General features: G+C 36.1%; 1 protein-coding gene across 1 annotated transcript; it reads right to left on the bottom strand.

Annotated features, from left to right (window-relative positions):
* Positions 1–209: 209 nt before the first annotated feature.
* Positions 210–17,707, bottom strand: bpifcl (BPI fold containing family C, like). Its single transcript, XM_051907083.1, has 17 exons — positions 17,408–17,707; positions 15,309–15,380; positions 14,002–14,111; positions 11,707–11,818; positions 11,329–11,457; positions 8,482–8,634; positions 8,166–8,229; positions 7,993–8,053; positions 7,529–7,620; positions 6,889–7,065; positions 6,611–6,670; positions 3,839–4,006; positions 3,499–3,566; positions 2,373–2,415; positions 2,212–2,275; positions 1,948–2,024; positions 210–1,829 (listed from the first exon to the last, which is right to left on the bottom strand). Exons 3-17 carry the CDS (start codon positions 14,096–14,098, stop codon positions 1,779–1,781), a joined length of 1,416 nt encoding a protein of 471 aa, XP_051763043.1. The 5' UTR covers positions 14,099–14,111; positions 15,309–15,380; positions 17,408–17,707; the 3' UTR covers positions 210–1,778.
* Positions 17,708–27,573: the final 9,866 nt, after the last annotated feature.

Raw genomic sequence — 27,573 nt, 5'->3', positions numbered from 1 at the left:
AGGTGACCGCTGCCCATTTCAGCAAGTCAGCTGTTTACAGCTACCTGCTCAAAAAGAAACAAAAACTACTCAAAGTTACAAAGCACAAGTATGGGCAAAAATATTGTCACAGACACACCAAACTCTGAGGATAGTTAAGTCTATTAAAGGACTGGAGGAACAACAGAAGATCACCAGCAGTGAGTATTCAGATAAGTAGAAAGTTCAAACACAGATAATGTCTCTTTTTATTTCTAACAGTGTGAGATTAACAGAAGACATTCTTCATGACAAAATGATTACAAAACATCATAAGATGCGGTGAGTATACACAGGTGAATAGTCCTTTCCCTGTTACAGTACAGTTAGAAACATCAGGCTTTATCAAGTCATCAATCAATAAGAATGAAATAAAACTTAACTGAACAGATAATGAAGATTGATTCCTCCAGTTGATAAGTGTCAAAGTAATTCTGTCAAGCCTTTTTGAAGAATTACAGGTTAATGTGTGACTCTTAACATTGGACAGGCAGGTAAATACTATGGTGAGAACATACACAAAGGATACACAGATCTCCAGTTGAGTGTAACAGCAGAGGATCATTGATCGTTCAGGACCTCAGGTAAGTATCAAACTTAAACACAAGATTATCTTCCATACAGGTAACTTCTCAAAAGGGTCCAACTCAAACAGTATCAAATGTTGAATAACTAAGGTAAGAATCAAACAGTCACTTAACTTGATGTCAAACTGAGGTTCTTTTCAAATCCATACATACAAAGTAAATCCACTGGTTGAGATCCAGATAATTGTCAGTTTGTTCTTCTTGACTGTCGTTATCTGACTCGAACCGATACGGCATAATTAGCATAGTTAAAGCAGTATTCACAGTGTCTCGGGACTCACCGGTTTTTGTAAGGGACAATACATTTCCAAAACACACTCTAAGCAGTAGATCAATGACAACAGACTGGGACTGGCTGACCAATGAGAGCAGACTGGGCTTTTTGAAAGCCGGGTTTTAAAGAAACCAAAACTAAAACAGCATTTAGACAGAAAGTGAAAACAGGTGCTGCAACAATGTAAATAAGAAAAATGAGTTTTGTGAACACTAAATCATATAAACTTACTCTAGTAGACCCCCTGAACAAATGTTTGAACCTATAAATGAGCATAATAAAGGCTCTTTTACACTTCCACAAGGCACTTTGAATTCCAAGGCCTGCCTTTCGGTCTGTCCAACACTCCAGCTGTCTCCCAGACTCTTGTTAAAACAAAGGTGTCCAATTCTGCTCCTGGAGGGCCACGAGAAAGCTTTTGGTCCCATTTGTTGAATATAATAGTAGTGTTGCTCAGGCCTTTTCTCAGGTAGAGTGTATGATAAGCAGTCTCATGATGGTTATGATCTGCTGATTTATTGTGAAGCCCCGGCACATCAGGGCTCTAGGCCACCATATAGATCAGGCTTCAAAATCTTTAATGATATAGCGAAAAAGCAAGATGTTGGATTGATAATGATTGATAATAATTATAGATTTTTTAATTAGCATTCACACACACACTCTAGCTCATAGCTGACATAATGCCAGCCTTCCATGCAAGCCAGATTGTTTATGCAAATGTTTCTTTTTTTTTTTTGCACCGTAGATTATTTTGAATGGATGAATAACAAAAATTATTGTACATAATAGTATGTGGAAAAATAATATGGTCAAATTTGGTCAACTTATGAACATTTCAAGTAATGATTATTGAATGATGAAGTTATTTGTTATTTTGTGCAGTTCATGTTTGGATCTCAGAGGCCTGTCAGGGAGTCCTGGACATCAGTAAAAATGACCACAAAGCCCTGAAAAAAGTCAAACAAATTCAGAGTGTACCACTGTGTTTTCCAACAATTTTACAATATCAAACAAAATCCAAAGCCCATACATCACAGAACACTAACATTCATTAATAGTACTCACATTTTTTATAAGCAATTGAGAATTGATCAAACTGAAGCCCTGCAGTGTGGGTAAGAGAAAGCCAATCTTCAGGGCCGCTAAAATGCAAAGTAGAATAAACAGTTAATGATCAGATAGTTATCAGATTTTCTAAAACCAGTTTTGTAAAGTCTATAGTTTTCAAACGTTGCTTGGTTGAAAACATTTTCAAGGTTATGATTACTTTAAATAATACAAATTTATTTAAATTAAAGAATAATTACAATATCATTAAAATAAATTTACCATTTAGTTTTGGAAGTACAAACATCTTCACTGCCATCACTAACCCTTGCTGGAATGAGTCAGTCTGTACATTGAAAGATTACACAAAGATTAGAAAACATCTCATAACGCTGATCTACCAAAGTGAATATTTGACATGAATCATCACTGTCTGATCTCACCTTGAAATCACCAATCTCAGATGATCCGAGAGTCAGCGTTAAACTTGATACAGCATTCAGGGCAAAAGACGATGTAGAGTTTCAGAAATTTTTTTTTTTTAAGACATTTTGAACTTACTTAAAGGATTCATGCATTAAAAAATCTAATTTTCCTTGCCATTTTGACATATGATTGTACTATAAAACCATACTGTAAGTTTGAGCTTTCAGTCCAGTGAGATTTACTGAAAGCAAGCTGCCGAAGCTCACTGACTCATTTTGTACTTCCTCCTCTTATTATGTAATAGAGATGAATACACCAGTGCAAGACTGCTGATTAATGCAGATTATTTAATCATGGCAGCTTTAATAGTAATCATGGTGATTTTTATTAAATGTCCACTTTCTAATCAAAAGGAAAAAATAGAAATTATCCAGTTACCATGTTAAAATATACTGCATTTTTCTTAATGTTGGGGATGGCATCATTCATTGTCCTGAGTTTTTAAATGGACCCTTTTCGCATTTCCAGGGTTCTCAGAAGCAGAAGTTGCCATAGTTTGGTCAACTTTAATAGTGTTGAATGGGAGATAACAGCAAATATAATTATTGTATTCCCATTTTCTCCAATAGCAAAAAAAAAAAAAAAAAAAAAAAAATCCATTATAGCGTTTCCACAACTTTCCAAAAGGGCTAAATATCAAGAGATTGAATACAGCAGTCAGAAGAGTCATTGTACTAGAAACACTACTTTTTTTTTTTTTTCTTGTCATTTACTGCTGAGCTAATACAACACAAAGCATAGTGTGATATATATATATATATTTCACTTGCAGTGTTGATAATTGTACTATCACGTCATCACAGTTTGTGAAAAGGGTCCATGTGTAATATTTCATATTCAAAAATGCAGTGGTCATTTACATTGAAGTCTTAATGGAGACACAATGCTTAAAACTGAATGTTTAAATCAGGGCCAAAAATAGGGTAGAAAATGGCTAATCATTTCTAAAATATGAGTATTTTTGATGTAAAATCATTATAAGTGGACCAGTTATAAGCAATGCAAGACCTCCAGTGAAAACACAACTAAAAATGGAGCTCATTTGACTGCAACTTTAACTGAACAAACATCAATGAAACTCACTTTTTCATTTCAAAAGCTCCGGTCAGGTTTTTATTGGCAATCAAAGCACTTCCACTGAAGTTACAGTCCTGCAGGTGGAGTGAGAGAGGAACACTAAAGTTAATTCTAAGCTGAATTTCCGTTTTCATAAATGACATATTGATACATTTGGTGAACACATGGTTTTATATCACTGTTTGTAGTTTCTAACTTACAGCTTATAGCAGGTCTTACCAACTAGCTTTTTTACAATTGTGATATTACCCTTTACTGTGAAAGTGTGAGAGTTCCTCTTACCTTGTATTTGGTTTGTGTGACAATGTTTCTGTGTGTTATTTGTGTATATAAACACAAAACTCACCACATTCAGAGTAAAGAGAGGCACCAGTGTACCATCAGGTTTAACGGCGGAGAACTTTGCTGCAGCCGGTACATGAACATCTATCACTCCTGAACTGAAGGAGAATAGTGGCGTCTCACTGGCGTATAACAGCACCTGCATCTCCATGTTGGGATATAATGTGCGTAGCTGAACAAATAATTTGTAAAGAAAGCACATTATTCATCTGGACAACAGCTTGATTTTACCTGAAAACTATAAAACATGGAACAGACACAATTTAGACGTAAAGACATGAGATTCCTGACTGGTTTTACATCAATATGCAAACATAGTCATATTCTCTAGTTATTTATTGATTGGCATTTGATGTATCCAAAATGGTCAATGTTTATGATGATGTCTTTATTATTATTTCTTGTATTAATTATTCTTTATGTATTATTATTCTTTTACATGTTATTGATTTCCTTAATCATTTGCATATTTTTCTCACTATATGCTCTGTTTGAATATTTCCAAATGTAATATCTCTAGTGTCTCTTCTGTGCTGTAAGATCGAGTGGGTGTATGTTCCCACTCCCATGTTTCCATCTCCGCAAGACATGAGATAATGCAAGATCTGCAATATTCTCTTAAAGGTGTCAAAACAACACCTTCTGTTATCTATTTTCATCTCTCTTTGACATTGGACCAGTCACTCTGATCTAGCCGTTACACCAACTATGACATAATTGATAGGTCTGTTTGACCTTTTCTTATTAGACCAAAATAAGTTTATGAGGGTTAAAGTTTCCTGTATATACAGGTGCTGGTCATATAATTAGAATGTCATCAAAAAGTTCATTTTTTTATTATAAATTATTTTAAAAAATGAAACTTTCATATATTCTAGATTCCCTACATGTAAAGTAAAACATTTCAAAAGTTTTTTTTTTAAATTTTGATGATTAGAGCGTACAGCTCATGAAAGTCCAAAATCCAGTATTTAAAAATATTAGAATATTTCCTAAGATCAATCAAAAAATGGATTTGCAAAACAGAAAAGTTCAAGTTCTTTAAAGTATGTTCTTTTGTGCACTCAATACTTGATCGGCAGGACATATTACAGCAAATGACTTGCTCCTAGCACAAATTACTGCATCAGTGAAGTGTGGCATGGAAGTGATCAGCCTGTGGCACTGCTGAGGCACTATTGAGCCTTCAGATCATCTGTATATTGTTGGATCGACTGTTTCTCATCTTTCTCTTGAAAATATCCCATAGATTCAGGTCAGGCATATTGGCTGGCCAATAAAGCACAGTAATATCATGGTCAGCAAACCACTTGGAAGTGGTTTTTGCACTGTGGGCAGGTGCTAAAGTCCTGCTGGAAAAGGAAATCAGCATCTCCATAAAGCTTGTCAGCAGATGGAAGCATAAAGTGCTCCAAAATCTCCTGGAAGATGGCTGCATTGACTTTGCACTTGATAAAACACAATGGACCAACACCAGCAGACGTCACGGCCCCCCCCAAATCATTATTGACTTCAGAAACTTCACACTAGACTTCAAGCAGCTTGGATTCTGTGCCTCTCCAGTCTTCCTTCAGACTCTGGGACCATGATTTCAACATGAAATGCAAAATTTTCTTTTATCTGAAAAGAGGACTTTCGACCACTGTTCACTGTCCAGTTCTTTTTCTCCTTAGCCCAGGTAAGATGCTTCTGACGTTGTCTCTGGTTCAGAAGTGGCTTGGTAGTCCTTTTCCTGAAGATGTCTGAGTGTGGTGACTCTTGATGCGCTGACTCCGGCTTCATTCTACTCATTGTGAAGCTCTCCCAAGTGTTTGAATCGGCTTTACTTGACAGTATTCTCAAGCTTGCGGTCATCCCTGTTGCTTGTGCACCTTTGCCTACCCGATTTCTTCCTTCCAGTCAACTTTGCATTTAATATGCTTTGATACATCACTCTGTAAACAGCCACCCCATTCAGTAATGACCTTCTGTGACTTACTCTCTTTGTGGAGGGTGTCAATGATTGTCTCCTGGACCATTGCCAAGTCAGCAGTCTTCCCCATTAGTGTGGTTTCAAAGAACAAAAGATACCCGGAATTTATACTGTAGGGATGGTCATTTAATGAAACTCAAATGTAAATATTCTAATATTTTGAGATACTGGATTTTGGACTTTCATTAGCTGTACGCTCTAATCAACAAATTAAAAAAAAAAAACCTTTTGAAATGTTTTACTTTACATGTAGGGAATCTAGAATATATGAAAGTTTCATTTTTTTTAAATAATTGACAATAAAAAAATGAACTTTTTTACGATATTCTAATTATATGACCAGCACCTGTATAGTCGTTGCTCTTATTTTGCTCTTCACTTTCTTTCTTGTTGCTCTTTGCTTCTCCTTCTGCTTCTCCTTTCATTCCGCAAATATCTTCATTTGTTCTTCTTTTTTTACTTTCTACTTTTTGCCTCTCTTCTGCTTCTTCTACTCTTTCTGCTTCTCTATTCTACCTCTCCAAAGATCTTCTTTCGTTCTTCCTTTCTCTATACTATGATCTTCACTCTTCATCTGTTAGATACAATACTCTGGATTTTATTAAACTACTATTTACTTGATTCATTTGTTTGTCTCTATAATTTTTACTTTATAAATGTATTATTCCTCATTTAAATTTGATCTCTGACATAATCATTGCTGGACTCTATGGATCTCATTGGATCAGTTTGTGCATCAGTATTAAAGATAAAATATTTATCTTTTTTATTTTTGTTACAAAGTCACGACCTGTACATACTGACCTGTGGAATGAAGGCTCCAAACTGGCTGGTGTTCAGATGGATTGGAGAACTCTTTGGTATCTGTGATTGACACATTAAATGAGATGGCTGAATGAGTGACTTAATTATCTAAATCTATATTTTAAATCTATGAGAGGGCATGATTCCTTGTAGGTAAATAATAAGTGTAAGATACACAATTCTTCCAACACAAATGATGTATAATTTTATTGGAAACGGTAATTTTATTTAATTAATTATTATTATTATTTAATGAGAGCTCATTTGTATTTCCTCACCATGTCATCTCTGATGTTGATTTGGAGAACCCCAGACCTGAGGAATGCGTAAGCAGCCGAATTTACAAAAAACTCGGAGGCAACCAATGAAAGCATGGAGTTTTCTGCATACTGCACGTCAAACTTGTTTGCAGAGAAAGGTGGTTCAGACGGAGAACTGCTGCTGTAAAACTCACCCTGTCACAGGAACAACAACAAAACGTCATCTGAATATATTCAGAAAGAGAAACCTAATAATAGTTGTATCTCAGGGATGTCCAATCCTGCTCCTGGAGGGTCAATTTCCAGCAGAGTTTAGCTCCAACACTCCTGCCTGGAAGTTTCTAGTCATCCTGAAGACCTTGAGTAGCTGGTTCAGGTGTGTTTAAAGGCTAGAGCTAAACTCTGCTGGGAAGTGGCCATACAGGAGCAGGAATGGACACCCCTGTTGTAGCTGCATGAATTTGATTAATAGCAATATAATGTTAAGCTGGGCATATACTGTGCAATTTTCATCCAAATTTGAACCGATTTCTGAGTTGTATGACTCTTTTTTTTGTGTCGGGCCGAATTTCAGGTATTTAACAAAAACATTGCTGAAATCGCACAGTGTACACCCAGCTTTAATCATTATTACACATGCTGAATTAAAAATCCTTACCTTAATATCTAATTCAAAGCTTTGGTCTGTCACAGCCGGGGAGGATGTGAGAGGGATGCTCAGATATATATACTGACCCACAGGTACCTTAACTAGAAAGAAATCATTTGAGCATGATTACTGTTCATCTAATGAAGTCATTAAGTAGTTTTCCAAAGATTTTGTATTTACAATCACGTCAATGACATTAATGTCATTTAGTAGCAATAGCTAAATAATGCTGTTGAAATAACCCACAGTACGGTGAGTCTCACAAAAATGTTCACATCAAATTAAAAGAAAATTAGGCCCATTTTTATGATTTTTAAATAACAATCACATTTACCATATTTATGAAAATAATGCCACAATGCAAAACATATTATTAGTCCTAAAATCATTTTCTTTATGCATAATATGTTTTAAATCTGTTTTAATATGACCTATTTATAATATATAATTTTGTGACATTTATATGCCAGTACCAGGTGTTTCCTGTAGACTGATCTCCAATTCATTGATTGCTTGTTGAATTGCTGGGCAAATCTTAAAATATGAAAAATAAAAATAATAATATACAAGATATGAGAAATATCACAAGCAGCAGATAATAGTGTTGGTTATTTTATTATTATTTTTTTTTTGTAAAATGACAAACCTGCTCACGTATCAAGTCTGATATTCTTCCCCTGAAAGAACTTACAAATGGCTGAAAAATAAAGCTGCAGCAAAACAGAAGCATAAGTGATTCTTACTTCTTGAAGTTGATGGGGAAAGTGTTCCTTTCTGTATAGTGTTCTTTTAATAACTTCATTTCATTTTTGAGAGTCAAAAACAATCAAAAATATAACACTGTGACTATCATAAGCAGCTCCATTAGTGGTAGTCATAAGAGTTATTTACTATTGTTGCATGTTATCTTCCGGTAACATTTCACATCTTAGTCTTTTATGCTTTGTTAATGCTGGTCTTACCTAGCACCTCCGTGGAACTGAATGTCCACACTTCCTACGTCAGCACTACAGGAAACGGTGGTGATGGAGAGACGACCAGCATCATCTCCTAACTGCAGGAGTGTGTAGATTTGGATATTGTAAACAGCCAGATCAAATGAGCCACCATCATGGCTGCAATTATAGAACAAAAGACAATCTTATTATCTTATAAACAATCAACTTCTTCATATTACAAATGTCTTGTTTAATACACTTTCTTTGATATGATGCTATCTTGAGGGCTCTTTCCCATTCCCCTTTGGCAAATTGGACGATCATGGACCTTAAGCTTGAGCTCCTGCCATAGATTCTTATTAGGATTTAGACTCTCAGTGGAACTGGGCGACAGCGGCCAACTTTTGTGATGGCCCAACAGCTCCGGGACACTTGCTGCAAATGGCTGATGGCCCAGACACGCGACGTCGAGGCTGAAGACCATCTGGTGGCATGCCCTGGGGTCGGCTCATTATTATCTTTTCTAATTCCTTTCCTTCTCTTCCCTTTCTCTCTCTCGCCTTATCCTCATTCCCAGTTTGCGAAGAAATGCGTCCCCTTGAACCTCACAGCCTGGAAGAGGCGGTCTGGCCTCAGATAAAGTTCATGACTTCAGCAATATGTGCCATCAAAGCAGTGTTAATTTAAAAATAATGAAAACTATGATGAAACATGTTCATTGACAAATGCTCATTTTTTCCATGACTAAGACATGACAATAATAGACGACATCAACGTCATTAAATAACTATATCAACACATTCAATATCATTGACGAAAAAAGACGAGACTGAAATGTGGCTAAAAACTCAAAACTTCATCAAAATCACACTTTATTTTTTGTCGAATAAAGGAGGAGACAAAACATTACAGACTGTTTTTTCGAGCTTTCATGCTTAGGGTTGCCAGATTTCAAGAATTTAAACACCCAATTTTCTGTTAAAAGAACACATTTTACTTAATCTTTGCAATCTGGCAACCACACGCGCGCGCTCTCTCTCTACACTGAGGAAGAAGTGTGGATGATCTGAAAACAGATAAATAAGCTGGACTTCAGCGATCTTCATTTGAGATTTTCTACTTAAATTATAGTGTCATTCAGTCGGTCTATATTGTGCTGCTCGTTTGCTGACTAAATCTGCGACCAAAGTGTAAGCTGATATCCAGCAGTGGCTCTCAAACATACGCGAACAAAATGCTGAGTTTTGCCATTCATTTAATTCTACTTCACCTTAAAATAACATTAAAACTGAGCATGTATTTCAAGCAGGTAAAATGCCGTAAATACATGACATTCAATCAAATTACCCCATCTTTCATGGTCAAAACTGATTGCGTCCACACAAGCCAGCAAATCGCGCTACGTTAGTGCTGTTCTCGACAATATACCTTTGTAAAAGTGGGAATTTAGCACTTAATAGCATGAAGAACAAATATAGACACAGACTGCTTAGTGATTTAAGATTAAAACTCTGTTCGACACAAAAACATACCCTTCTGTGAGTTATTGTTTTTAATGTTGATCATGTATTATATGAGCAAGAATGCACTGTTTCATGATTTCTAATGTGACATTGATTTTATACAACATTTCAACAAACAGAAGGGTAATATTAAGTGATGTACATTTTAAACAGTGTTGACAGTATTTTTGCTCTTTTTTTTCTAACGAAATGCCACAGCAGAACTGCAGCACACAAGCTGTGTTTCGTGAACGAATCTGCAGCTTTGAACGAATCGTCAATGATTCAATGACCCATTCATACAGCTGCTTGCTTTGATACTGAATGAATGAATGACTCGATGACTCACTCATAAAAACAGTGACTTACTGCCACCTACTGGCGTAGTATCACTTTTTATCATCATTGCATATTTGTTGAACATTTTTTATTTAAAGCATTAGTTATTTTATAAAGGTATTTATAAAGGGGAAAAAAATGTACTGAAAAAAAAAAATCGATTTAAGAGGGCAAATACCGTCCCTTAATGGAAAAGGTGTAACAGCAGTCTAAGTGGAAAAGAGAGGGTACGCAGAAGGATGTTAAATCCCTCAGGGGGTACGACACTCTAAATAGTCTAAGAACCACTGAACTAAGGAAAGAAGATATGTAGAATTGCTCAAGTGCTACTGCTAAGAGTGAAATGTCAATACAGCCAAAAATAGCTACCAAAATTAATGTTGGTAAATGCAGTTTGACTAAAAGTAATGACTAAAAGTTGACAAAAAATGCAATGACTTTTCGTCGACTAAAACTATGAAAGTTGTGACTATAAAATGTGATTAAGACTAATCAGCATTTCCGTCTGAAGATGAAGACTAAGAGTAAATCAAAAATGGCTGTCAAAATTAACACTGCATCAAAGTACCGCAGGAGCAATTCGCAAACAGACGACATAGCCCTATTTATCAAAATAAAACTGATAAACGAAAGTGGAGACAGTACCTCAAAAGAGGCCTACATTGTTATCACTTTCCCAACATGAAAGCCGTTTGCTACAGTGAGAACTGTTTTTCTATGTGGAAGCTTTTAGTTTATTACAAGTGAACTAATACAATATTTCAACTCAAATCAGTATTTCTTGCCCAATTATTTACTTATGCTGCAAATAGCAGTGTATTAAGCGGGATATAAATAAACCACAGGTTGTTCCCACTTCACATTGGGTTTTTGATCACACTTGTTGGGGTTTATTTGACTTAAAGCCCAAAGAGGCATCAGTGTGTGTGCATGGTCCTTCTTTCATTTAAGATTATGAAATTGCACAGTAAGGTTTATAGAAAATGTTATCTGTTTCCAAGATCACCTCAGGTAAAACTGGTGCACTTACATGATGCCAAACTGTGTTGCCCAGCTGCCTTTGATGCCTAATGAGAGTTGACTGACTTTCACAGATACACCTGTTCCCTGTACAAACACCAGTGATGGGTCTGGCATGCTGCACTCCACAACCTGCATGCTGGAAAGACAAAAACACATCTGTTTACCATTTATGGAATATATTCATGTTAAGCAGTCAATTTTTTTTTTTTTTTTGCTAAAATTGCATTTTGCATTCAAGCTAAAATAACAGTTTATTACATGTAATGCATTTAAGCACTACTGACTAAATTTTATGTATTTGTGCTTAAATAAATGCATTTAGTAACTGTGACAACTCTAAGAACATTTTAATTAGTTTGTTTGGCTTGATTGTTAGTGTACTGACTTTGATAAGCTGTAGTCTACAGTGCCGATCCCGATGTCTATTCCACCCCGGACCTCTGGGATTGCAGTACTCTTCATTTTGCTTTGTATCCGGACAGACATCATCTGAGACACTGAACACACACAGAAACAACAACAGCACACATCACCTCTTTAGCATCATCATGATCAAAATATATAATTTCATGTATTTTAAAGGGTTAATTCACCGCTGGCAAAATGGGTTTTTAATAAAACTGTGCTGCCTATGCAGAAGAAATGTGATTTGATTTATTTATTTATTTATAAAATGTGTGTTACATGACTAGAGAAAACAGAGAAAAGGGGGCTTTGGATTTTTTTTTTTCTTTTTTTAAAAAGGGCCCTTTTGCCTAAACTTCAACACCCATAATGCACTGGGCTCAATCCAAATGTCCTTGAACAGAGATACAAAAATTTGTAGTTTTTACAAAAGCCCTGGATCTATCAAAAAACTATTTTTCCATTGTTGTTCATTCACACACACTACTGGCATTTGTAACAAGAAAACTGCTTCAGTTACCCTTTAAGTAATAAAGTAATAAGAAATATTTGAGGGTTTATATTGCAGATACATTCTGTTATCTTTCAATAAATATCCATCAAGCAAGAGGAAATAAACAGGCTATTTTTTGATAAATGCTATTAAATTAAACAGTAAAACGCGAGAGAGGACCAGGACATTTTATGTTGCTGTTTTTATAGAGCTCATATGCTGCAGTTGGCCGCTGCCACTCCTTTTATTTTGTTGTTTATGTATATTTTATGTTTAAAATTATGTTTAAAGTTACGTTTAAAGTCCGCCTCCATCTTCCCTGAACCTGAAATGTATTACTCATACACAGGGATGGCCGACTTCGGTCCTGGAGGGCCACTGTCCTGGAGAGTTTAGCTCCAACCCTGATAAAAACTCACCTGCCTGTAGCTTTCTAGTAATCCTGAAGCCCTTGATTAGCTGGTTTAGGTGTGTTTGATCAGGGTTGGAAATAAATTCTGCAGGACAGTGGCCCTCCAGGACTGAAGTTGGCCATCCCTGCTCATACAGGTCAGTTTATTTGATGAATTAAACTGTGGGGGTAACACAGCGCTGTTTTACTTGGTCAAAACAATCATACTAAAAATACATTTGAGTGTGTAGAAAGTTAACTTTTTTTTTTTTTTTTTTAAATGTTTAAAATTTCATAATTTTTAATTTCATTATTTAATTCTTTATTTGACAGGGACAATAGACAGTATAAAAACTGTCCCAGAATTAGCTACAAAGCTAAATTTCATCTGCTACGTTACTGTGCGTTTGCTCGGTGACTGGTATGAGACACTTGTTGAACACTACAGTACGCTAGATCGATAATAGAATATAATTTATAAAAGCTGGATGACTTGTGTTGTTAAATGGCATGCAATAATTTGAATAATATAAATGCTATATTGCTGTTAATACAAATAAAGCTCTTTCTGATTATGCTTTGTTAGCCACTTGACAATAGTGTTGTCTCTGAGGTACAAACATGTTACTCACGACAAATCAAGAAAACAAGAGATTCAAACAATAAGACTGTGTTGACCTATAACAATGATTCGTTTTCTGTCATTAAAGGATCTAAACAGTTGCTCACCTGTCTAAAAAAACACGTAACATATCAAAGCGTCTTTGGTGTTTCCATGGTTTCTAAACTGGTAAAACTGGAATTCGAGGGTAACACTAACAGGTGACACAATGACACGGGCCGTTACATTGGTTAAAATAGCTGATTTCTCTGGATTTAAACACTGTTGGGAACATTTGGGATAAACTAAGTACACAATTCAACAAAATATATTACATTGTTCAAGTGTTTTTTGGATATTTTAATCCAAAAATCTTACATATTGTGCCTTTAAGCCCAGTTCACAATGCCAGTGACTGTCAATGCATGTCGCCAATGGCTGCTGTTTAGGTCGCTATATAGTGGGCGTTCCTACTACTGGTTGCCTACTAACATATGATTAACTTTTATGGATGTCATTCTGTTTTGGTGACATGAAATAAGTTGTTTTTGGAGGGAAAAGGTTATATATGAAAGGAATCTGTGCATAAAATGATAATATATTAGAGAAACAATGTTGGAAACAGTCAGTTTCCTGTGATACATCAAGCAGCAGAGAACTGTTAGATTACAAAAGAGAAAACATTCACAGAGTATTTCCCTGATGGACAGGTGGCTGTCATATCAAACTGAAACTCTCAATAAAGAATGCTGTTAGATGTCATTTCAGATCAATGCAGGGAAGAACTTACCGCCTCCGAGACCCTTCTCTGACAGAAGAGTTTTCAGTGCAGGATAATCTGCATGTGTGTATGTTAATATCATCAAGAAATAAATGACCAGCTGCATCCTTCAACTCCTGCTGTGTAAAACAAAATATATTACACATGAGATTCTGTCTTTTAACTTCTGTTAAGTAATTTGACAGGTATTTACACTGCAATTAAGATTAAAAAGTATCACAGTTGGTACATCAATGTATTGTAATTACTAATTGTACATTTAGTTCAAATGTTGGTGTTAATTCTCAGACACACACACACACACACACACACACACACAATGAAATTGACATCACTTCAATTGTACTATGATAAAAGAATCAGATTTTTTATCTTTATTTAAATGGCTCCAGCAGCAGGTAACAAATCTTAGATGTCTTTAGACTGTATTTATATGAGTGCCACATTATCTGCATCCAAATGCACACATTTATCAGTATGTGTGTTCCCTGTAAATGGAACCCTTGACCTTTGCTTGGCTATATTTTGGTGTATATTTTATTTTCGCATTCAACAAATTATCTGCTTTACCAGAAGATCATATCAAATGACACCGTAGATGTAAATCAAGTCTCAATTTAATCATGATCCCTTTGTTCAGCTGCATCAAAGTCACTTCCTCAAATTATAGAGAACTGATACAAAGACCAAAACACAGTTGCTTATTTGAGGACCCTGCTCAAAGACAAACACACACACACATATATATATATAGCAGTGTGTTTATGACCACAGGCATTATTCGTTTAGTTTTACTGTTAGTTGGTCTGCATTCCATGCATGACAGGGGTTTGATTTCTTCACTTTCTGACATTGTGAACAGTAATCTGTATGCTGAGCTCTTGATGGTGCTCCAGTTTGCTCTTTGTATAAAACCCTTCATCCCTCAGAATGATAGAGGCACCATGATCTTTTACAGTCTTTTGCCTTTTGAGCAGCACAGCAATGATTTTAAATAAAGAGCACGTCTGTATCGATTGGGAAGATGCTTTTATCCAAAGTGACTAACTGTGATTGTAAGTTTTACATTTGACAATGTATATTTCTTGACAATCAAACCCCGGACTTTGGCACTCAATTCTACCAGTTGAGCTTCAACATATTTATGTTTGGTATTATATTTATAACCAACATGAATCCCTTGCAGGAAAAAAAAAGTTTGTATAAAGAATATTAAATATTTGATAAACACTTTCTTATGAATATATTTATTCATGCATCTAGATTAATTTTTAATAATGTTCAAATTTTGAACATGTGAAATTGTAAGAACTTACCTCAAATTGTACAGCACAGCCAGGTGTCTGAAGGGAAAGTTGACTGTTTCTGTGAGAGTGTTTCCTCAAAAGCTGCTTTAAAAGAACATTATTCACAGAGGAGGGGCGAGAGTTCAGTTCCTGCTTTGGGTGTCTTTAAATATTAAAGGATTACTAGGGCTGTCAATCAATTAAAAAAACTAAACATTTATTAACTAATCTTAATCTTTCTAAATTTATAACACAAATTGTTATGTTGTCAGCAAAAGAGAAGCTTTAAGTTGAAGTCTAAGGTTAGTTTTCCCCTTAAATCCTCTTTCTAACATTGACTGTAAATCCACAAATTGAAGCTGATATTTTAAAAATATCCCTGTCTTTGTCACTTTTTTCAACCCTAATGATTTTGCATCCCTGTCCACCAAAATCCCAACCAGTGCTGGGTAAGTTACTCTAAAAAAAGCAATTAATTACCAACTAGTAATCACATCTTAGTGTAATTTGACTACAATTACATCAAAAGTAACTGTAATTAAATGACAGAAAAAAAGAAAAAAAAATCCTTTACTTTTTCAAGGGGAAAGTAATTAAATTACAGTAATTAATTACTTAGTAATGCAACCCAACACTGATCCCAACCCAAAGCACTCTTGGCATTGGCACTGCCCTTTACTTTAATTCAATAAAAATCTGCAGAATAATGACAGGACATACAATTTTGTGCATCTAAAAGATACAATCCTCAGTAGACTGCATAGATCAGCTGGGACATGAAATGTGCAACATTTGGTAGGCCTAAGGCTAAAAGAAGGTAAATGTATGCTGTTGCAATACAATATAGTCACATTCTAACAATGCTCTCCCACATATATTCTGACCGCACTTATTTTCAGTGTTGGTTTAAGTAGCAGAGTGTGAGGACAGATAAGAAACAGGCTTTGCCAACAAGGTTGCTCATTTGCAGCCAAGAATAACAGACAACCAAGCTGAATTCATATCAAATTGTGAAATGTTTAGTAAATGCTTGCATAAAGTCCTAAAATTAAAAATGATCTATGAAAAATTCTCTTCCATTCATGTGTGAACTGATTGCTGGTTCTCATGTTGTGTTGCAGGTTCTTCTACCTCAGAATGTGAACCGGCTGCATGTCACACAGCCATTAGGGGAAGTTTAGGGACTTTTACAGTGAATGGATTGAATCTGTTTCCTACTATGGGTTTTTGTTTGTTTAGTTTTTGTTTTGAATTGAATTCATGAGTTATCAGTCTGAAATGGGGGTGGTGTGTCATAATGTAGATCTGAAAGTATATGTTGACTGGTGGGATCCAGTAATAAAAAGCTTGTAAACACAGTAATGCATTAATTTATGGGGCCTCCCTGGATGATTGCCTAAAATGCCTAAAATTGTCCAGCACTGTTTTCAATGTTGATTCATTTAAGTAACTCAGATATGCCCACATGACATTTTAAATGTCTGTTTCTAGTTAACAAATGTTTAATATATAGTGCTAAAAATACATTGTAAATCATTGCCATCTCTTGTCATGATGCTGTTTCAAGATAAGCAAACATATTATCCTTTGTTTTGAATTGAGCATGTTTACACCATAAAAATGCTACCAATGACAAAAAAAGTTAAACATCTGAAAAATAATCACATGATAACTGACAGTGAAAGAAATACAAATCTACATGATTAAAAAAGGCAGACCACTGCTGACAGTTTGTCAAAGGATACAAGTCATGACATGCTTTCATAACATGAGAAAGACACTCAAACACTGCCAAGATGACAAAATCAGAGTAAAAGCATGCACAGTTAATCTACAAAAATAGTTTCTACTTTTATTTGATTATTTTTTAATTATACCTTTTTAGTGCTGTGTTTCTATGTATAGTTCATATTTAAATAATTTCATTTTATTCATATTTTTAGTCTACCAATTTCTTGATTTTTACTGATGTTTTAACTTCTGTCAATACCACTTTTTCTTTATGATTTTGTTGCATCAACTAAATAGGCCTATTTGTACACTTGTGTAGTCGATCAATCACCTAAAATACACACCTTGTGTTTTGATGTTAACTTTTACACCACTAGGGCACATTTTCATGATCTCACCTATTGTAGTGTCTGCTGTGTTGTCTCAAATGAAGAAGGGCGATGATCTAAATCCAAGCAGTTTATTCCGCACTAAAACAGTCACATGAATACAAACTTGGTTCCAGGCATGACAAAGTAATCCACAAATTAGCAAGGCATGAATCCAGACATGGCAATAACATGAACTCCAGGCAAGACAAGGCATGAACACCATGGGAGAACAACACACAAACACTAAGCTGAGGAACTCAAACAATAACTGACAAACTTAGACAGAATCAGGGATCTATTTATACAGAGGCAGACTAACAAGATAACGAGAAAACGAGGGGCTTGGATAATCGTCAGGGAATCTAACAAGGGTAACTATGGCAATAAACAAGGCAGTGAAAGCAGGCAGATGGTAGAGCAAGACATGACATGATAATGAACTTCAACATAAAAGTCCTGAAATCAGGCACCTACGTGCAGAGTTCCTTACACCTATAGGCCCCACAGACAATTTGACCAAGATTAAAAATAACTGTTTAAAAGAAATTTTTCACTTAATTTTATCATCTCTACACTGGTTACCTATTAAGTTACTGTCACGGTCACCAGTTTAACTGTTTAGTTTAACTGTTCTCCCGTTGTGCTCTCTGAGTCTACATATCGTTACAGTTCCGTATCAGTTATTAAGTATTGCTACTGACCTATAAGGCCCTAAAAGGTTTAGCTCTTGTGTATTGGAGGCCATTGAAGTCCACTATAAGGAGAATAATCCTGGAATGTTTTCATTTCTTTTCGACTGAAGAAAGAAAGACATGAACATCTTGGATGACATGGGGGTGAGTAAATTATCAGGAAATTTTTATGTAAAAGTGGACTAATCCTTTAAAGACAAAGAAAAACAACAGTAAACAGTTAGGCAAAGAAAACAGAAACAGCCTGACTACACCTGTTCTCATGAGCAGATCTTACCTTAACTCCTGATGGTAAAAATAAACAGGCGAGTCTTCTGGGCCTCTGCTTCCCTCGCTGCACTTACTAGATAACCTAAAACGTGAACTGAAAACAAATCCACTACCCGTTGCTGATAAAAGATGACAATGAAGAACATTAGATATAAAATTATTTAAAAGATCAACGAAAGCACAAAAGTCCAAATAAAACTATAATGAAAAGCTGGATCGCTCCAGCAAAGGGGGAGAGATGTGACCAGCAATCCCACCATGAGGATCTAACAAAGAGAGAGACGCCATTGATGCCATCGAAGACTGTGTATTAGAACTCCCTGATGATATCACTCCGCTCCCATGGATTGGGGTTTTCCTCTCTCAACACCACCTGTGGACTCAAAATAAATACTACACATAGACACACATAACACCAGCTCGTAAAAGGATTTTTTAGAGATTTTTAAGTGTATAGTGTATCATGGTTTGTTGACCAAAATAAATGGCTCACTCTCTCTGGCCTGAGGCATGCCAGTCCCTTGGTTTCTGGTCTGTGTTATTTTGTCTAAGTCCAGTTTTGTCTCCTCCTCCCAAACACCATGATGGCCGGATTTACAGCACTCTGCGCTCACAACCACCCTACAGAAGGCACACGGATCTGACTTTGACCGGGAATGAGCCACCCTACCCGGCCTGGGGAAGGAGGTCAGAGAACATGGAGGTCTGACCAAACCCCCTTCACTCATGAATTGTGAAAAGCAGCCATGAAACTGTATTTTACATTGTGGTAATTAGAATGCGGTTCAGTCATTAATGAATAACTACACAGGAACAAATGAGCAATGCACTATTAACAGTCTAGTAACTACTATTAACTAACAGTACTCTAAAGGGAAACACTACTCACAGAAAACAGAGTTCCATTGTGAATTTGTTCCTCATATTTTCATCTTGTTGACAAAAAATGTTTTGACAAACAACAAAGAAAAACTTTCCTTTCCAGATAAACATCTGACAGTGATTTTTTCACTGGAGTTAAACTTGTTGATAGTCACTGATTTTCTCTAAGTTTGTATTTCCGTGATGTCCATGTAGTTTATTTCCTTGATTCAATAATGTAGCAGTACAGAATATAATTCTGACACTGAACCAGGTATTATGCTGCTATTCATAAAAAGTTAAAAACCAACTGGCCAGAAACAAGCCAATATTATGGGGCTTGGCAAGTGATCATTTTGAGTCCTGTTTGCTAGAATCAGAGGACTGGTTTTATTAAGGTTTAATGTACTGCATCATAAAGTGATTCCAATGATTAAAGAGTGAAAATAGTAAGGCAGAGGCCATTTGCACTAAGTGAAAATAGCAGTATTTTCGGTAACACTTTACAATACTGCTGCACTAATATGCATTAATTCATGCTTAACTAATGCACAGATAATCATGTGTTAATGTATGACTCATGAAGAACTAAACCATTAATTAATGATTACTGCATCAGCAACTAATAAAGTTTCTATATGATTAATAGATTAAGTAATATATGAGTTGTTATTAATTAAATGTGGCATAATGTATTAATTCCTTAATAACATATTTTATTAACTAATAGTGTAAATTAATACGTTAGTTACCACAATTAGTCAAAGCCATGTATTTCAACTTCCAGTTGTCTGCTTTAATTAATCATTAACTAATAATTTGTAAATGTATCATTATGTTATGACTTTACTTGTTGAGGCACATGACTATTAATTAATTGTTAAGTAACATGTCATTTATGGGTTTTTGAAAAGTTGCACATGCAGTGAGTGTAACGTCAGAGAATGTGTTTGAAAGATGGGTAAGTTGGGCTGCACACAAATATCAGCATCTATTAATCTATTAATCATATAGAAACTTTATTAGTTGCTGATGCAGTAATCATTAATTAATGGTTTAGTTCTTCATGAGTCATACATTAACACATGATTATCTGTGCATTAGTTAAGCATGAATTAATGCATATTAGTGCACCAGTATTGTAAAGTGTTACCGTATTTTCTTTGAACAAGTTAGATGCTATTTATACTTAGAGCAAATAGTGCCAGATACTGTTTGCACCTCAGTGTATTGTAGCATATTATAAAACAGTATGCATTAACAAACAACATATTCAGTGTATGATTATATTTATTAAAAACATAAATGGATGCTGCATTATTGGGACATTACCTGTCCCTGTACCTAAAGCCCTCCCCTACACCTACCTCTTAACCTAACTATATTGAACCTGCTGATCACTAAAGATGTCCTTGAAGGTCCAGGAAGGGAACCATTGTTTTGAACATGGTTATATGAGCTGCACATGTAACGGTAAACGTGCGTGCCCCTCTGATCAATGCAAGGGTCTTCATTTTTATTTAAAATAAATGCCTCTTTGAGCAGATATGCAATTGTGAAAGGCAGAAGAATGAGTTTGAAAAAATGCACATGCGAACTTGGGTCGGTCGCATCAAAAGCTAACTCCCACCTTACTCTCCACACCACTGATGCTGTTATCAAATGGATTTCCTTTTTAATTTTGACTGTCTCAATCAGACAGCGGTGGGTGGAGTTAGTGTAAATAGCCTCTGCCAGCAAGGTGGGTTATTTGCATTTAATGTAAAAAAAATCCATAAATAACCAAACACATTTTTACAGTATTTTTTTTTTGATTGCTTGCACACACAAAGTGGTACTTGAGGCACACATTTAGTGAAACTAGTAACACACATGTATAATCTTTAGTCTGCAAAACTGCAAGCACATTATCTACTCAAGTTATAATTGTATAACAAACTTTTTGCAAATCACTAAACAGTTTTAGGTCATCTGGACATTTTGAGAAAAGAAACTGCTCGTTAAAATTAAAAATGACTTCTAGTACTGGACTCAGGCTGCATCTCACTACTAGTTCTACTTGATTTTAGTGCCGTGTTTGACACTATTGATTATGATGTACTCTTAGATCGAATACAAAATTACACTGTTATTCAGGGACAAGCATTAAGGTGGTTTAGATTGAATCTATCTGACCATTACAATTTTGCTTATGTAAAAAGGGAATTATCGAAGTGAACTCAAGTAAAGTATAGAGTGCCACAAGAGTCTGTTTTAGGCTATCTGCTATTTTCAGTGTACATGCTGCCACTTGGTAATATTATTAATAAACATGGGACTAGTGTCCATTGTTATGCTGATGATAGTTATATATTTAATCTAGATCAGATGATAATGTGACTGTGTGCTTGTAACGGATGGGAGCGGAACAATGGTGTTGGAGATCCACATGCAGGCTTTAATAAACAAGAAGAGCGTAGTCGTACAGGCAGTGGGTCAAACACCAGCAAACAGATACAGGAAGGCAAGGCAAAAGAGTAAACCAGAAACACAGGCAAAGGTCAAGGCAGGCAGCAAACAATCATTAAACAAGGAAACAGTTCAGGGTCAAAAACACAGGCAAGGCTAGGCCAGGACAAGGAACAAATGGAATGCAACCAAAGGCTAAACACTAGACAGGGCAGAACAATACTCAGCAATATATATATATATATATATATATATATATATATATATGTATGTGTATGTATGTATGTATGTATGTGTATGTGTATGTATGTATGTATGTATGTATGTGTGTATGTGTATGTGTATGTATGTGTGTGTGTGTGTGTGTGTGTGTGTGTGTGCGCATCTTATAAAGGGTCACTGATGGGAAACAGGTGTGAGTGCATGATTGGTTCCTAGATGGGGAATTGTGGGAAATGGAGTCCATATGATAAAACAGAACACATGTACAGGTACATGTAACAGTGTTAAAGATATAAAAAAAAAATATTGGATGACCAGTAATTTTCTTCTATTAAATTCAGAAGACCGAAATATTACTTATTGGACCAAAAACATGTACACAGATGCTCTTCATCCTCCACAGTTAATTACCTGGGTGTTATATTAGACAGCAATGTATCTTTTAAAAATCATATTTCACATGCTACAAAAAAAGCCTTCTTCCACCTCAGAAACATTGTTAAGCTACAGAACATGTTATCTGTTTCTGATGCAGAAAAGTTAGTTCATGCATTCATGACCTCTTGGCTAGATTACTGTAATGCATTATTAGCTGGTTGCCCTGCTTCCTCAATAAACAACTACAGTTGGTCCAAAATGCAGCTGCAAGAGTTCTTACCAAGTCAAGACAATATGATCATATAACACCAATTTTATCATCTCTACACGGGTTATCTATTAAGTTCGGTATAAATTACAAAGTATTGCTACTTACTTTTAAGGCCCTAAATGGTTTAGCTCCTGTGTATTTAACCGATCTTCTATCGCCTTACTATAATTCATGCTCCTCAAGGTCACAAAAGCTGGACTTCTGGTTGTACCTTGGATATTTAAGTCCACTAAAGGAGGGAAAGTGTTTTCACCTTTGTCTCCTAAACTCTGGAATAGCCTTCCTGATAATGTTCAGGGCTCAGAGACACTCTCCCAGTTTAAATCTAGATTAAAGATGCATCTCTTTAGCCAAGCTTTCACATAATGCATCTAAAACTTAGAGGCAGAAATATTGCAATATAATACTAGTTGTTATAGTATAACTAAGGCGTCAAACAAACAATCACTTCATTGACATTTTGTCAATGCTCAAGAATATGAAACCAACACAAACCTTATTTTTCTAAAGCTGGACCGCCAAGATTTGATGTGCTGATTGCTCATTGATGTACCAAACGTGGCTTCTTGAGCCAGCATAATAGTCTCACAATAGAGTGCACTGTATTAAGGTACCATTCTCTGTTCCACAGTCAGTTCGTAGTCTCATAGGCGTTGTACACATGTAATGAAGCCTACTTAATTTTTAGTAGGCTCACAAATAAGCCACAGGACATGTCTCGAAAAACCATCAATGCTTCCTGATACAGAGAAACCAAATGGTGTTTCATTATCGTAACCATCAACACCACAGATAGTTTGATATGTACTGATCTGTCCCTTGACAGTTACGTTCTCGCAGAAAACATATAACATCACATTTAACCAGCAAGTTTTGTTTTTGCTGAAGTCCTTTAGTCAAACACAACTGTCCTGGTCCACATAGCTCTGCATGCTCTGTATGTTTTTCTTGTAAACTTACCATGGGGCAAGTCCAAGAAGCAGGTTATGCGACATACCCGGGTAAGATTACGGATAAGTTAGCAGATAACCTCAACTTTCAGTAGCCATAGCAACTCTGAACACAATCTTTGAGGCAGCTCATGTTACAGAGTTAGTTTTCTTTAGAGGTTTTCAGCGCATAATGAAGCTCCAGTGGGCATGACAGATTTTGCACAATATTATATAGTTATATATTATATTGTTTTTAATTATAAAGCATTATAACATAAAACAATGTTATTTTACTCTAATTTATTTATTGCACTCTCATCCTACACATCACTGTGCATTCAAAACATTTTTAAATGAAAATTGGACATTTTCTATATAATGTTCTATAATAAAAAGTACACGTGATACATCTCACAACAAATGTGGAAGTAAAATGTCTAAGCATAAAAAAATTAACTTATACAGCCATACTATCTTTAAAAACACAGACTGTTTTCTTTTAGTTCAGTCAATTTTTTGTTTTTAATTTTTATATTTAACATCAAATCGAAATGCAACAAGAATGTAAATGGGCAGTAAACAAAAGAAGTATGGCGCACTTCCTTTTAAGGCTGTGTTTACATCCATTTTTTTTTACACCCTTCCCTCGCTAACTTGCCTCTGTCTCGTTCACTCAGATGTACATCATTGCTTACAAGTTAAAAAGCATTTCAAAAATCATGACAAATGAATGTGCTTCCTCACAGTAGCATTGAATGAATTACATTTCTCTTTTCTTGCAAATGGACACTTTTCTTTTCTTAGATTTAAAGTTTTGCTATTGTAAAAACTGTGTGAAAATAAAAGGAGAAGTTCACACATGTACTACAAACAAAGGCTCTGTTAGAAATGATGACTCAATGAATTTTCTATTGTTCAAGATTATCAAGAGTGTTAACACAAACACTTTTGTGACTTTTGTCTAATGCCCATGTGACTTAAACTTTAATAATAAATCAGATCCATATCGGATTCCAGTGATCAAGGGCTTAGGGGGTCCTAGTGTGCTCTCTGGGTGTAATGAAAATAGATTTAGACTGAGGACAGCATGCAGGGTGTGCTTTGTGTTCTTTCACTGCCCTGGGAATGAATTGTTGAGAAACTCTGGGTTGCTGTTCAATTGTGAGTAACATTTGAGTAACTGTTAATGTTCTACTCTGAAAATATCTCTGATTTTGCTAGTAGAGTTATAAAAAACAAAGATTTTTGACATATGTAAAATGTAGTTTTGAGGCGTAACTGGTTGTGAGTGTGGCATTGAATCTGGCAGTGCAGAAAATCTACAAAATTGCTCCCGTTATTAAATGGTTGTCACAGACACGCCAGGCTCTACACTCACCCAATCACAATGCACTCCCTCTCCTGAGTATTAACCAGCCACACCTGACACTCATCAGCACTCATCACCACAGCAGCATAAAACACACTCCTGAACACTCACTCTCTGTCCGGTCTCGTTAATGCATACTGACCTGTTATGCTTACCTTCAGGACTCCTTTATACGACTACTTACCTGTCTCCAGCGTCCTCTGTGATTCCTTGTGTCTCCACGTCTCCTGTGAGTTTCAGTGTGTTCGTCTGCTCTACGTCAATCTGCATCCACGCTCCCTGAGAAAACAAAGACAAGTATCAGATCCAGTATCACGTCGTCTACATATCCACCTGCTTCAACTCACCTGCACTCTGCCTGCACGCTCTGTTGCCTTTCAATAAACTCTGTTTACACTTACCAGTGTCTCTGCTCCCTTCTGTACGTAACAATGGTCAGCCCGAATCATTTTGAAATCCACACCGTTAACAATTTAATTCAATATTCATGTATGGATTAATTAAATGTTGTTGTTTCAAACTTTCTGCAACACTCACTTATCCTTGATGTGAAGACCAGATGGAACTCTAATGATGACGGAGCAGAATTCAACAATCCAAGCAGCAGCCCTGGAACCACAACTGCGAAAAGCAATGACAAAGGACAATCTGGACCGTCTGAAGGATAAGGGCTTCCAAAAGTCAGAGTAGTTTGTCCAGCTCATGAGAATCCTATGAGAGGCCATTCCAAACTTTACTATTACACACACTATCAAATCATTCACACACAAACCAGCTCTCCATCATACATTATTATACCATCTCTCACACACTAAAGCTTTCACGCATGCACTATCAAATGCAATATCAACTCCCTCCCTATACATTATATCCTCTCGCACAAACTTTCATGAGCTAGTGTGTGTGAATAAGTGATGCTTTATGCAGTTTCTGATTGGCTGAACACCAAAATCAAATAAAGTCTGGTTCAAATACAGTAGGCCGATCACCACTTTACTGTCTTCACTAAAATAATAATTGTGTATTCTAACTAGGGATGTGATGGCATTCTCATCACAGTATAAGATATTATCACAACATTTAAATAATTAGCAAATTGAGCTTTGGTTAGGGGTGGTTGTAATGTAACTTTATGCACAACTGCCAGCCTACATGGAGAGGTTCTTGAGACTCCAGAGACTCCAGCAGCTTTAAATACCTGTTTGCTGCTCAACACCGGCTTTTTTATAGCTGTTCTTTTAATACAATTAATTTGACAGAAACTTTCCTTAATAAGCCTTTATCTGACTGAGTTCTTCTGTGCTCTAAATCACTCACAAATCTTTTCATTAGTTCTATAATCTCCATTCAGTTTTCACAAAATATTAGTTGTTTTCATGCCTTTTGCACAACATTGCACCATTTCATGCATTTCATCTTCAGAAAGATCTTTGTTCCTCTCCATTTTGCATGAAAACTGTGACTTGCTCAATAATGTGGAACAACTTCATTAAGTTGGGTTTCCATTTACCTAAGAAGACCTGGCAAACTATTAATCAAATCTGACTGAGATTAATAACAGTTATGAACACTTGCTATTAGCGCAGCTTGCTTTATTTACGGGGATGCTGGTGCAACTGCTACATTTCTGCTCTTCCATAAGCGCCATCTACTGTCGGTGAATGTGCCGTTTCATTCAGCACGTTTCCTTCACGTTTCCTTCACAGCATTCAAACAGCATGGGACTGAAAAGATTAGGTGGGGAACTACAAGATCACACAAGAACAGTTTCTTTTATTCTCTCCAGAATGGATCAGTCAGAGGCAGCTTGTGGAGACTGAATAAGAGCATTGGAGGAACTACATTCATTTCCATGCCATCCGTATCACCTTAGAAAATTGACACCGTGTTCAAGAATATGGTCACAGCCCATTACCTCCTATAGTTTCCCGTGGACATTCCTGTCATCTTCGCTTTGATTTCTCTCATCAAGAAATGACCCACTGCATATCCATTGTCATGATCTAGCAGAGAACTGTATTGTGTTTGGGAGTCAGCATGTGCACACTCTACCGACACAGATGACGGCTTGAGATTTTACCACAAGAATACTCAATGATATCAGATGATAGACTGAATACGTTGGTTGCCGATATCCTTCATTATACCCAAAATGCAGGGGAACAGTACGTTCTAAGAAGGCCTATAGTCATGCCTGGTCTGAATACAGATTTGGGATGTCAGACAATGTCTGCAACAGTTTGGAGTGAAAACTGCACCAAATAAGTAGCCAATCAGAACCTGTGAATTATCAACTATCTCCAGACCCAAAATATAAGTGCGTGTGAGTATCTGTTTGAAGTCTGTGTTCGAGCAACAACTTTTCTTACTTTAAACTTGCAAGCATTTAATACATCAGAGGGAGAGTTTGGCCAAGGATTTTTTTCATTCAGTGTATGGGTGGCAGAGACAGCAAGAAATTATTTAAGCCCTGGGTATACTTCGTTTTTTTAAGTGTACGCTAGTGTATGTGCACAGTTGAATGCACAGCCTTGGAAAGTATACTTAATTTGACTCGTACGCATACACAGACATTCGGCACATGCGCAAGTTTTGCGCAATCTCTCGCCACGAGTTACAACCCATGTAAACATCTTTTTATTCTTTCATGCTAGAGTTGAGGGTACTTTCTAACCTCTTCACACAATCTCGTCCATGCAGGCCTTCATTGTCGCTGTAGCTTCTATGGGTTCCGGTCTGTTCTGTTTATG

This window comes from Ctenopharyngodon idella, chromosome 9, assembly GCF_019924925.1.
Source record: "Ctenopharyngodon idella isolate HZGC_01 chromosome 9, HZGC01, whole genome shotgun sequence".
Taxonomy (NCBI): domain Eukaryota; kingdom Metazoa; phylum Chordata; class Actinopteri; order Cypriniformes; family Xenocyprididae; genus Ctenopharyngodon; species Ctenopharyngodon idella.
Note: the sequence above shows the minus strand (reverse complement) of the source record. Positions and strands in the feature narration are given on the sequence as shown.

Excerpts from the sequence above, each read along its gene's own strand:
- bpifcl (XM_051907083.1), bottom strand. The coding sequence starts at position 14,098 with ATGCAGCTGGTCATTTATTTCTTGATGATATTAACATACACACATGCA. Across the intron at positions 2,416-3,498 it reads GGAGCTTTTGAAATGAAAAA|TTTAACGCTGACTCTCGGAT; the intron begins GTGAGTTTCATT and ends TGCTGTATCAAG. Across the intron at positions 2,025-2,211 it reads TGTACTTCCAAAACTAAATG|CGGCCCTGAAGATTGGCTTT; the intron begins GTAAATTTATTT and ends TTTGCATTTTAG.